The sequence below is a fragment of the Camelus bactrianus genome, chromosome 17 (assembly GCF_048773025.1).
Source record: "Camelus bactrianus isolate YW-2024 breed Bactrian camel chromosome 17, ASM4877302v1, whole genome shotgun sequence".
NCBI lineage: Eukaryota > Metazoa > Chordata > Mammalia > Artiodactyla > Camelidae > Camelus > Camelus bactrianus.
This window is the reverse complement of record NC_133555.1, coordinates 13,416,898-13,430,500: the sequence shown is the minus strand read 5'-3', so window position 1 is coordinate 13,430,500 and position 13,603 is coordinate 13,416,898. Positions and strand designations below refer to the sequence as shown.

The 13,603-nt window shown below is 39.2% G+C and overlaps 1 protein-coding gene across 16 annotated transcripts in view; it reads left to right on the top strand.

Annotated features, from left to right (window-relative positions):
* Window positions 1-13,603, top strand: part of CHL1 (cell adhesion molecule L1 like) — a 183,920-nt gene that overhangs the window by 122,426 nt on the left and 47,891 nt on the right. For all 16 annotated transcript variants that reach the window (XM_045507065.2, XM_010970584.3, XM_045507066.2 and 13 more), the window contains 3 exons: window positions 1,113-1,233; window positions 6,297-6,481; window positions 12,963-13,094. In XM_045507065.2, the coding sequence (XP_045363021.1) occupies window positions 1,113-1,233; window positions 6,297-6,481; window positions 12,963-13,094 (438 nt within the window). The remainder of the gene's footprint in view (window positions 1-1,112; window positions 1,234-6,296; window positions 6,482-12,962; window positions 13,095-13,603) is intronic.

Below are 13,603 nucleotides of genomic sequence, written 5' to 3'. Positions count from 1 at the left end.
AAATATTCCGTTTATAATTGGGACCAGCATGGAATCCTCTATACTAACTTACATACCTGATGCACTGACAACATCGGCAGGGCTGGATGAGGGCTCCTCTGGGTGCACCCCCACTTTGAAAATGCTATGATTAAGTATATATGGCCAATATCATTTTCTTTGAGGTCAGTAACAAACATGTATTGATGTATCTTGCCAGCACTCAGTAAAAACCATTGCACATAATACATGTTTAACTGATTTTTCAACGAATAAACACGTGTGAGGAAGCTATAGCAAGGTATGCACGTCTCCCAGTGCCTTTCATTCGTCTATTCTGATTACAGCATGTCAGCTTTGCGTGTCATATCACGTTAACGCTGGATGTAAAACACAATTTGTGTTTTGGAAATGAAATAAAAATTTACATTGAAAATGGAAGCCCTCCTCATTTGCCATCATATTTGAAACATATTCTTCAGAAAATGAGAAATGGAACTCTTCCTTATGCAGTTAAGGAGAGTGCTGGCTAATCTTTCCCGACAACAGCGTTTGTCTCTGAGGGACGGAGACTACGAGGCGTCACCTGAAAAGCCTGACACAGTCACACGTGCCGGGTGTCCACCACAGACGTCCTGAATCCCAATTTCTGGGTGCAGGGCTTAGGAAGCTGTATTATAACAGGAATCTTGTCAAATACTTAGGCATATTAAATTAAAGGAAAATATACATAGCCAAGAAACGTGATCAGGTATGATTAAAATGTAGAATGTAAAACCACAGACTGTCAGTAACTCAAGGGCTTTCGTCAGGAAACACATCTTCTTGAACAGTGTTAGAACTTCTGAATTTGAAGATGCAGTTTAAATCATAACCTTTATAAAACTTGATGCAACTCTGAAGGGCCACCAATGCTTCATGGTAAGAGTGGAGTCTGTTTAAATGGAACTATTTTAAAATGTGTGAAATAAATGTGTGAAAATATATTAAAATGTGTGTATAAATATACACACACACAGGTCCATATGGTTAAGTGGGTTTTAAGAAAGATTTAGTGCCAAAGGAGTTTAATTCTCTCTGTTTGGAAAAAAAAAAAAAAAAGAAATCTGAGACTTTTCTGTTCTGTTTTGTAGCAAATTCAATCAAGCAAAGAAAACCCAGGCTACTGTTGCCTCCTCCCGAGAGTGGCAGTGAGTCCTCAGTTACCATCCTCAAAGGGGACACCCTGCTGCTGGAGTGTTTTGCTGAAGGCCTGTGAGTAACTTGACTCCTTTTCATGACTTTATCCATCCAGTTCTGTAAAGAGTATGGTGTCAGCGAAGGTGTGCCTGCATATACCTTCTTAAATGATTTCTTAAAAAAAAAAATCCCGTTACTACGTTTCTGGAGAAAGTAATTTGCACTTCACTCTCCAGATTTCAGGCTGTGACTGAGATTGATTTATAATTAGGTCGCTCTGTCAGGTTGTGATAGTGTGAGTGGAGGTGACATTGACACCGTTCTCTCTACCTCAGTGGACAAAGGAAGCGGGGGGATTGCCGTCCTTTGAGCCTGAGGTTGTCAGAAGGCAGCGCATCACTACTGGTGCCAGGTTTTTGTCCCTCGGTTGTATCATCCTGTCCTGCTCCTGCTGGTTACGCTTTCTCAGGTTCCACAGAGTCCACTTTTCTGTTACTTCACTCTGCTGTCCTGTGCACACAGGCAGGTCCAGATCACGCAATTTAAGAAAGTTTCACATCAGACCTAATTACCTGCACATCTTTTACACCTGAAAAAGCAGTGCATTTTACCAAATCCTCCCAGAAAAGCCTAAGGAATCTTGGCTTGGTCACCGCTTGAAATAGCGACATTTATACTGAGTAACTACCGTAAGTCTATGTAAACAAGGACCGTCTCATTTACTGCTTGTTCATACAAGGTCTCCTGTTTCCTGTCGTCATCCTCCTGTGTTTACCAACGCAAACCCATCCCTGCCCTTAGGAGAACCGTGGGAGAATACATTCCACGTTTTCACACCAGAGTTTACATAGTCAGTTTGTAAACTGAGTTTTTATAGCTGGGCATCTGGTTCATGGACTAGGATTTGAAGTTCATACTCATTCATATTTCAGTGTATATTCTGAATGACTGGTTTTTAAATTGGGTTGTGGAGAAAAGGAGCAGGTTTTAATGGTTTTACAACCCCTATGCTTTGTGAATTTCTCTTTCCATCCAGCAAAGATACCTAGGTTGCTCATCTGTCTTAAATTGCCAGTGTATTGGTATACATGAATTAGAAGTGCAGTGATGTGGCCTCAGTTCAGAAGTCTGGTCTCTGTATTAGGTGAGGAGATGGAAGCCCCAGGTTTAGGTGGAATCACGTTGGTAACTGCATACTCTTTTGTTCTTCCTCATACGGGTTTAGAGTGTTAGAAAGTAAACTCTGAGAATTCATCACTGTTCTTGATTGACTCTTTGGGCAGGAAGAACATACCAATAATCCTTTTTTTTCCCCCCTATTTCCCACAAATGCCATAATTTACCTCTTGAGTTGACCGAGAACTGCCCAGATGGTTTTCAATATAGTAGAATGGCTCTCATGTGCTTTTTGGAAAAAGCAGTGTCATGAAGCGATGTAGACAAAGAAAGTGAACCTCAATATGTGTCATCCTTGGGACTTGAGGATTCCTGATTCCTTGTCTGAAGAGGTTCTCCTGAAGTGGTTTCTTACTCACAGTGGGTTGGGTTGGGAATCCTATCTGACCTGGTTCTCTTTCAAGTAAGAGTGATACATTGTAACATTTTTAGAATACTTGAAAATGTTTCTTGTAAGAAGTTTTGAATGGCAAGCCTTCTGTAGTAACAAGTGTAATTATACGTAAGACAACACTGTACTCTTCAGTACGTGTCAGGCACACTGTTTCACACTTCATGTGTTCATTGTATCCTCTCTACGGTTTATGACAGTTACTCCCGCTTGTAGGTGAGGCCAGTGTAGACCAGAGTGTTAAATTCACTTCTGCATGTTTAGTGTAACAGTGGGGGCTAGGATTCCATCCTGACTGTCTCTAGAACCCTAAACTACTCCTAAATTTAACTTCTTCACCATATTTTAGCCAAATGAACTGTTCTGTTCAGTAAAAGATGGGGCAGAAGAAAAAGGGAGAACAAAGGATGGCATTGCCCCTGAATCTAAAAAACAGGGATGTATTAGATACTTGAGAAAATGAGGAGTAACAATGAAGATGTTGATACTATTAATTAAAATAAGAAAACTTTTGCAGGGAAAGGCTGAGGGGTTTAGATTCTGTATATTCTGTGAGTAGGGTGGACATTGAGAATAGTTCAAATGACATTGTGAATTTCATTCAAAAGAGAAAAGTGTTGACTCCCCAGAAGAAGCACAGACGGTGAGTCCCTCAGTGGAAAGACCACTGCACGCGCCAACTCCCGCTCACTCACACCCGGGGAAAGCTTCATTAGGATTAAAGGCAATATCATGGCTTCCCTCTGCTGATTGTTGAGCTAAAATTTTCTCTCTCTCTTCTATTTTCTAAATTCATGAATTAATCCAGGTATGACTCTATTACAAACAAAGAAAGCTTAAGAACAGAAGTTGACCAAAGACCCAAACAAACATTTGACATGATGTCAAGGTGTATGTTTATGTCTAAAAATGGATTAAGCAATATTTTCTCCTTCAAAACTTTATTGTTCAAATGATGTTAGTAAATGTTTCTCAATTTTTTTTTTTTAAGGGAAAAAAAATTAGCAAGACTGTAACTGGCCATTCTTGCCATGATATAGATGTGTCCCTTGGTAGATTATGTCTTATGGTCTTATGATACTTCAGGATAATAATTTTATTCTGTTCTTTCAAGAAATAGATATTAAAGGATTAGACTAGTTTCCAAGGACTGGCAATTAAAAAAAAGATTTTGCAGACAGTGAGATGCTTGCACTATGAAAGCATAGACTCAGAAAAAAAAAAAACCCTCTTTATTTGGAGGACCTGAGGTCCAGAGCAGCCTGCAGTTTGGCAAATTGCCATTTTGACAGACGGAATGCAAAGCAAGTAGTTAGGAGACGTGGGCTGTTTGCCCTGTTGGGTGGTGTGCTCAGGAAGCCAGCAGCTGATGCACTGTCACAACTGCCTGTCTGCGCATCGCTCCTGTTTCCTGTAGGAGGCGCCATGTGCTCTGAGCCTGGTCACAGAAAAGGTAGTGCTTCAGCTCTGTATGGCAGGTACACCTGAGCCTCGGGCGGGGGTGGGGGGAAGACTAGATGTGTGTAAAGACCTTCATTTTTACTTATAATATTTGTTTTGTTTAATAACTGAATTATTTTAACCACTGCTTAACAAAACAGACAATTGAAGATAATTGACAGAAACAATTTGAAGGTAGATGTTCAGTTATTAAGAAGTAACTAAATAAGTTGGCTACAAGCATATATTCCAAGAATATACAAAGAAAAAGGATGGAAAAAGCCCAAATATAATAGAACACACTGATAAAAAGACCAAGTATAGTCAAATTCCAAGGTCTAATATGTCATTTATTACCCCAGTGACCTTAAGCAAATTAATTAACTTTTTAAACTTTAGAATCCTCGCTGGTAAAATGATAATAGTGCCCACATTTAGAACAAACTCATAACTTCCTGCATTAATGATAAAAAGAAGTATAGTGAGAAGGAGGAACATCATCAATAAAAACAACAGAGCTGTTTCTTCCACTCAGTCATGTACCCCAAGTAGAGAGGAGAGAAAAAAGAAATCATCCATCAGTTAAAACCAGCCACCGGTGTTTTCCACCTAATTGTTAAAACACGAGTCATAGAGGGTCCTTCTCTCCACTTGTCTGGTTTTCACGAGATGGGATTTTTCTGTTTTTAAACCCAGCTGGCCTGATTCCTCCTCCTTGTTTTCCACCCACCTAAGGTTAGAGAAATGTTACTGTTGGTGTGTGACAAGGTATCAATTCGGTTTTTGTCTTGTTTTTTGCTTTTATCATTTGTCTGTTTTGATTGAGTGGTCTAATCTTTGTAAGCAAGGGAGATTTGGTTTCTCTCTTCCCGCACTCCCCACCAGGGCGCGGAAGCCTTGGCCAGCCAGGTCTGCGCTGCAGAGCCCACCTTGCTGTAACATGAGCAGATCCTAGGTCCAGCAAGAACATCGGGCCCCACATCTGAGCCCGTCTCCAAGAGCAGCTTCATTAGGCTTACAGGGGGTATCGTGACTTCTCTCTGCTGACTGCTGGGTCCTTATTGATCCTATTTTTCAAACTCATACAGGGAAGAGGGTTGTTATTTCTGGCCTTTTCAAACCACCCACAGGGAGATAGCACACTGAAAAATATGTTGTAATATTTATTTGGGTCCATTTGATACAGGAAAACAGGGAATGAGATGGTGGCCGTGTCCCAGGTCTCCGTCGAGTCCCTGGGTTGCACGCCTTCAAGTGAGGGTCCTTGGCTTCGTGCAGGAAAGAATTCAAGAGCGAGCCATAGTTGAGTAAAGGTAGATTTATTCAGAGAGATGCATATTCCAAAGACAGTGTAGGCCACCTCAGAAGGCCAGAGAGGCCCTGTGGCTTGGGGGGTGGGGAGGATGTGGTTAATGTAAAAGCAGACACACGCTTCTTAGACAGGGTGCGGGCCATCTCAGAACGTGACAGCAAGAGTCCATGAGGCGCGGTGTTGTTAGTCTTTATGGGCTCGGTAACCTCATATGCTAACAAAGGGAGGGTTATTCCAGCTACTTGGGGGAAAGGGCTGGGATTCCCAGGAACTGGGCCACTGCCGACTTTTTGACTTTTTGTGGCTATCATCGGAACTTGCATGATGCCTGTGGGAGTGCCATTTACCTTGCTAATATATTATAGTAAGTGTACAGTGAAGCTCAAGGTCTCCTAGAAGTCAAACCTCCCACTTCTAGGTCTACTGGGAGTTGAATTTTCCGCCATCTTGGTGTTAACTGCTGTGTCATTCCTTTGATGGTTGTGCCATGTCCTCTTCCTTCCTGTCTCACAATCATCCAGCCTTCATCTAACCATACCTGTTCAGCACGTACATGAACGTAGCCCTCTTAATGGAGGAAACAGAAGGTTTATGAGAAAGCAGACTATGACAGGAACTTGGAATAAAGGAGACTTGATCCAGTCCTGACAGTCACCACTGATGGTGGTGGCCGGTCCACACACCGGGAAGGCTGATGTTTTTCAGCGGAACTCTGGGTGCAGACCTGAAAGCAACACAGTGAAGGGCGTGTCCTGTGGTTTTCTTTATATTTTATTTTTCACTCTGAAAAATGTTTATTATTTATGTATTGCTTTGCAGACCAACTCCACAGGTTGAGTGGAACAAAATGGGTGATGATTTACCAAAGGGAAAAGAAACAGAAGTAAATGATGGCAATACTTTGAAGATAGAGAATGTCTCCTACCAGGACAAAGGAAGCTATCGCTGCACAGCCAACAATTTCTTGGGATCAGCCACTCATGATTTTCATGTTATAGTAGAAGGTACGTCTCCCGTGTTGATTTATTTTTCACTTAAAAAAAAAACTGAATTCATACTTGGAGTGGACCTCTAATGCATATATGTTAGAACAGGTTAGCTGTTTCAACTTTTAATTCTAGAGTGAGCAATGGAATATATTACACTTCAATTAATTAGGTTTGTCATTGACCCCACAAAACCACCTAAAAGGGACGGATGACAAGAAGGGATTTCATGTTAGGGACTGAATAGAGATAACTTCCACTATTTGTTTGAATAGTCCTTGAACCTAATCTCCTATGTCATCATACAGTGAGGGGAAAAAATTACTGTAATATATATATGATACTGCGTAATATGAACTCATAAAAGAGGTAGGCCTCGCCATGGAAGAAATACCATGATGGGCCTAGGAGGAAGCTTGGACTTTTGTTTCCCAGTCCTGTCATTAGCTTCCTGTGCCCTTGACTAAGTGAATTCACCTTCCTGTACGTCTGTTTCTTCACCAATGAAATAAGGGGACCAGACCAATTATTGTCTTAGCTCTTTCCTAGATATTTTTTGGGGTCCATATCTTGGGTTCACATGATATTCAATATATTATTGTGAAAGAAAAATAGACACTATAGTGTAAGTGTTACTTTTCTATCAAAAGGTGCAAAAAAAAAAAAGGTTATATTGAAGTCATCCCTCCCTAAGTCCAAGCCTTTTGATCAGCAGAGACTTGGCTATGGTTTGTTGTATTTCTGTAAATAAGTAGGCAATGATGTCATCATTTAAAAAGATGGGGAGTCGCAATATGTGGGTATCAGGGCTCTGCCTGCGAGGCAGGTGGAAGGGTTACCTAGTCATCCTGTGCATTTGATTGATGCAGACTATTTTCTGTGATTCTCATCACACTGAAGTTTCTATGTATGGTTTGGTTGACTGTATTGATCAAATTAATGAGATGATTACTGCATTTGTACTTACGTAGTCCTGCGTAGGCTTAAGTATTGAAAGGAACAGTCTCTTTCAGGGTTCCATTTACTGGTACTCTACAGCTTCCACTTGTGTTCCAGTAAAGTTTCCTTGTTAAAGTTTTAATTTGCCCAGGGAACACCTAAGTAAAGGCCAGATATTTTAATGAATGGAGAGAGAAAAAAAAAAGACAACTCAATACAAATTCTATTCACAAGTAAATGTTAAGATAACTGTTTGAATCTTGCCGCTGTTTGGAATAACAGTGTATTGTCAAGATCTCTCTCTCACAATGTGTGAGATTAGTTAAGTTAGGAAGAATGGAAAAGCAAAGATGAGACTATCATTTCCCTTGGTTCAACAAAAGCAAAATCTGTATGGAAGAAAGCCCAATATTATGCGTAACGGTCAACATCTGTCAACAGAGATACATTCCTCTGTCCTTAAATTATATACTAAGAAATTCAGAGAGGAAGAGTTTGAGGGGTTTTTTTCTATATCTTTTAGTCAACATTTGATGCCTCTATGTAATTTGGCTATACTATGCAACAGGGATGTTTTCCATAACCCCCTGCCCCCCGCCCCAGCACACACATACTCACGAACCAGACATGGCTAATTGTTAGCTGCTCCTACTCCAAGTTGCTGACTATCAGAAATCCTTCCAGATGGCTGGAACATTGCTACGGTAGCTGAATATTTTAACAATCTGGTCATGGTTCTTTTTTGACTACAAGACTGAAGCTTTCAAAAGAATTGCTAGGATTGCAAAAAGAAAAAATAAATCAAGGATGTAAAATTAATTATGCAATTTAAAATGTTGACTGTAGGATTCCAAAGGATTATATAGGTATCCTGAACAAATTGTCCTCACTATTCATAAAACAGCTATTAGCACTATTGAGATGTAAATAATGTTTTTATGAGGAACATTTAGTCGTTTCTCCTTAATGAGAAACGACTAAATGTGCCCTCAGTTGTATGTTTTAGGAGTTTCCCTTCACACATGCAAGTGAGAAGCAAACTGAGCTCAGGAAGTCTTTTTTGTTACTGTTAAGTGTGAAAGCAGTAAATATATCCTTCATTAATCATATGGACAGATGCGTTCACTTTCATTCAATTTTCTTCTGCCTTCCTGAACCTTCTTCTTTCCCTTTCTTTGACTCTTGCTTGGAAACTCAAATTAAATAAGAAGGATTAGCCATATGGGAAAGAGCAGTGTTACTGTGAACTTTGCGAATCTAGTCCATTCTGAAAACACCCACTGTGCTTAAGTAACAGCACATGTTTTACTGTATTCTGTTTGTGATATTTCTTTATTGCTAAGCACAAACTCTGTAATTTAAGCTACAGCATTCTAAATATGCAAGCAAACTGCACTTTCAAATCCTAGAATATGTATAAGCAAAAACAGCCAGGGTGTCTTGACAAGGCAACACTATCTTTTCTAGGAATCCGTGGTCTAAATATTACACATTCAGTAAAAAGAGATTAAAATGGCATTTAAAACATTCTAAATCCAGAAATCAAAATATGACCACAATCCCATTTCAACTGATTATATGAAGTCCTGCTAACAATGTTCACGTTGTAAACGTTTGAATCCTTTAAGGCTTTTGAAATTTAGTAAGTGTAGTAGGAAACTATTCATGCATGACTATATACCCATAATTGTGTTGTATTTTAAAAGGATGTCATGAACTCAAATGCAATTCAGTCATTGATCTGCTTAAGAAAGCCTCCTTTTCAAATAAGAAATCCATTTCCAGAAAGTTGCAATTAAATCCAAATTTGATGAAGCTAATAATTTTTGATTTATTAATATATAATTATTTAGTAGAAATCTCTTACTAAGAAAATTACCTCTGTGTTGTCTGTTTTATAGGTACTGAATTTCCTGTTTTGTTTTGTTTTCATTCTAGTGATAAACATTTCTAATTAGCTTGCTTATTATATTCTAAATGTTCAGACATTTACATCTCAGTTTTCAGCAGCATGAGAGAAATTTATCACCTTGTTTTGTTATTTACAATTATGAAAAAATGAATAAAGTTTCAGCATAAGTTGTTTTCTTCAGTTACCATATATCTTAGGATAAAAGACTGGAATTCAGTGATGGTGTTTCCTCTCAGAATTTTCCATTTTAATCATTCTTTCCTCTCTGTTGAGCCTCTTTTTCCATCCTTTCAACTAGATCTCACCCTTCAGCAACAGTCGCATGTTCCAACCTTTGGAAAACTCTTTGTTTTCTGTCCATGCATGCCCTTAGCCTGACTTCAGCCACCAAAAATTCTGTTCCTACCCAGTGTCCGTCAGGCTCACGTGCATTCTATTATGAACAAGGTAGCCACTAGTTAAATATGTTCAATCCAGAAGTGAAGTTATGAGCTGGTGAATGACCAGAAGGCAGTGATTCCCTTCTAATCCAAGGCCCCTTCCTTTCTCCCTTGTGCTGTTTTCACTGGAGTCTCTGCAGATCAGTCATTTCAGTTTAACTCAAAATGACCCCTAAATGCATCTGTGCTCATTGTGTCAATGTCGGGGAGGAAGGAATTTTCCTCTCTGCTTTTGTCTTCTTCTGGCTGGTCTAAGGATTAAATTGACATGAGACACATTAACAGGAAACAATCAAACAAAAGTGCAATAACATGTATACATGTGAAAGAGCCAGGAAAACTGAGTGACTCGCCAAAATGGCCAAAGCCCTCACATTAAATACCATCTTCAGCTAAAGACAAAAGAGGATGTTTGGGACTTAAAAGGGAAGGACGGCATCTCCAAGGAAGACACGGAGATGGAAAAGCAAATGTTTGGTGCACAAATGTTTGCTGGGCTCTGTACAGACAATGGGACACAGAGTGGACTCTGATCTCTGGGCCCTGCAGTTTCCCCCACCACATCTAGCCCATATTCTTGGCAGATATTTCTGGTAATAGCTCTAGTCCAGAAATAGGCCTTCTATCTAAAGTATATTAGGCAGGTAGGAGGGAGGCCAAAGTTTCTTTCTACATCTTTTGGGCCTTGATTGTTTTCAGCTCAAAATAATCTGAATGCCAAAGAGATACTTTGGGGGTGGCAAATTTTGTTCCCCTAAATCAAGCAGAGGAGACACCAGAAAGAGAACAGTTCTGCTCTGGCTCTTAAGAGATAACGAGTCTAGTGATCTAGTCTACGGACCCCAGTGAGAGTCTCAGTCTGGGCTGGAAGGGAGAGCAGTGTCAAGACAAGGCCCAAGAATAAGATGCTTCTGAGCAAGACAGACTTAAAGTCCCTCTCAAATTGCATGTCCACGTCTACCTTCGTTCAGGACCAGCTTACCTCTCAGAAGAAACACATAGTAACAGATGTCCACATGTTTCTAAAGAAAGCTTATGATAAAGGATTAAGGTAAAGCTTAGGGATGACCCTAAGTGAATACCCAGAACTTCTTGAGTCAGTTGATAGATATTAGAGGAGCTTCGATTTGGAAGCACAGAGTGACAGTGGGTAAAGCTATTTGGCCTTGGTTCCTGTCTGTGATCCAAATTAAAGAAATAGTAATGAATTAGAAATAACACAACATTTACTTTGGAGTCTGAATGCTGCTTACCCAGTAGGTTTACAGATCCCTGAAACAGCAAAAGTAGGGCTTCTTTTCCTGATGACCATGGGCAAATTAAATGACTTCTCCAAAGCTCAGTTCTCCATCTGTAAGGTGAAAGGGTTGGATATGATGGTCACGTAAGCACCCTTTACCTAAGATCTAACTGGTGGACCTTAATGCAGACCCTAAAGGATTAATGAAATTTGTAGGCTGAAACTAGAAATAGAAATCCTGATTATATTATTCATAAAGATTTAGAGAAAGGTCATCATTACATGATATCCTTTATTATTTTTTAATTGAGATACTATTGATATATTACATTTTTAGTTTCAGGTATATGACACAATGATTTGATATTTCTTTATTTTGCTAAATGATCACCACCATAAGTGTAGTTCGCATGCATCACCACAGTTACATTTTTTTCTTGTGATGAGAACTTATAAGATCTACTTTCTCAGCAATTTTCAAGTAGACAATACAGTATTATTTCTTGGCTATAGTCACCATGCTGTATATTACATCCCATGCTCTCCTGTATTTTTAACAAGCTCTGAAAGCAGTAGTCTTAGTTTTCTGCTGTAAATATGAAAATTTTCACATTCATGGAGCTTTTTTCTCTGACTCAGATGTTTAATTCTATTGTGGTTATATGAAAAGACCCCCCCCCAAAGTAACGATATAACAAATGCCAACACATACAAAAACTAAAACACTTCACCTCAGAGGATCATATGCAGTTTATGATCTGCACTGCTGCATTTTAAACTAAATGACTAAATATTTACAGATTGCAAATTGTGAACACAAATATTTAACTTGGAATTTAATTAAGTCCATACCCTACTGAATAATTACAAGGGCAATTTCTTTTGCTCAGACTTGCATTTGCCAGGGATATTTGTATATTTTCATTTTTCCTGGTGAATTTGTAGACATTTTCCCCCCATAATTTTCCTTTTCCAGTTTTACTCAAAGAAATTTGTTTAAATGACATTTTTCATTTTACACATATATGTATCTTTAAAGACTTTCCTTTTTGACAAAAATGGAAATCTGAAAATGTCCTGGGGGAAATAACCAAGCAACACTTGATGGGAATTACTACCTGCAGGTATTATGCAATTTTCTCTGCAATCAAATTACCCAAACCATCCACGCTTTAATCAGTATCTTTTATTCACTCCTGACATAGTAATATACTTAAGGTGACAAAACATGACAGTAATGTTTGCACCAAAGAAAAATGTCTCATTCTGTACTGAAACACTACTTAGAATTACAATATTGGAGCATTAGGGCATAGAAAGATACAAGTGATTTAAATACATCTTTTCTTCCATTGTTTCTAGAGCAAAAAAGTAAATTTAACTTACAGGATTCCTTGTCTTATCCCTTACCCAAAAAAAAAAAAAAAAAAAAAAAAAAATTCTAGGCAATGATGTTTGCCAAATTCTTAAGACAGATAATTAGATTTGGACATAAAAATGCTATAAAGTCATTAATTAAGAAATCTCTAAAATAATGGTTGAACATTTTAATTTTATTAAAAAATTTTTCAGAATTATTTCTTGAATATCAGCCATTTTGTATGCCATGCTACAGCATGAAATAAGCTGTAAGCAGCACTTAGATAAAACTTAATGTGTTTATCCCTCCATTTTCTGTAATGACATGGATACTTCACCAGTAGCTAAATAAAGTGACTGTAGACAACTATTTTTGGTGTGTTGATTTTATTATACATGCTAAGATTCCAAATTACGCACACACACACACCCTATTCCACGCGAAAAACAATGCCCATATCTTGCTTTAGAAAAACATTTGCCAAGAGCTAGTGTAAAACTCTTTGTTGTGTCTGCCCTCTGCTGGTGTATATCAGAACTACAGGCCTTAACCTTTTCGGACCTTCTGTGATCGATAAAATGCTGATGTGCTCTTCACTTTATTTCCAGAGCCCCCTCGCTGGACAAAGAAACCTCAGAGTGGTGTGTACAGCACTGGGAGCAGTGGTATCTTGTTGTGTGAGGCTGAAGGAGAACCTGAACCCACAGTCAAGTGGAGAGTCAACGGCTTCCCAATTGAGAGTAAGTGAAAACACCGATTGTGATGCAATGCTGAAGGCAGCAGTTTGCAGGGACGGTCAATGGTCAGACACGCTGGTTATGGCTAAAACAGAATTGCAAGTGGCTGGACTGTCAAGACAGACCTAACCAAGAAATCCAAAATAGCATGCATCTTGCAAAGCAATTTGAGTTATGCTTGGATTTATGGAACAGCCATAACTAATGTCTATTGGGCCATTCATTAATTTTATACATACACACACACACACACACACTCTCTCACACTCATAAAGGTTTAAAAATAAGGCAACTGAATGACATAGAGGATGCACCCAAGAAGGAAAGTCAGTTGCTGCGCCTTTCCCTGTCCCTGTGGTTGACTCAGTGGTTGGAAGGCAGGACTTCCCTGGGATCCAAGCAACAGTGACCCTTCACGTGGGCTCTGCTCTTTACAAGGATCTTCTCGGGCATGCCTGTCTGCATGATCTGAGAAATCCACAGGGCCAGAGAGACAGGGTAGGCATCCTGGT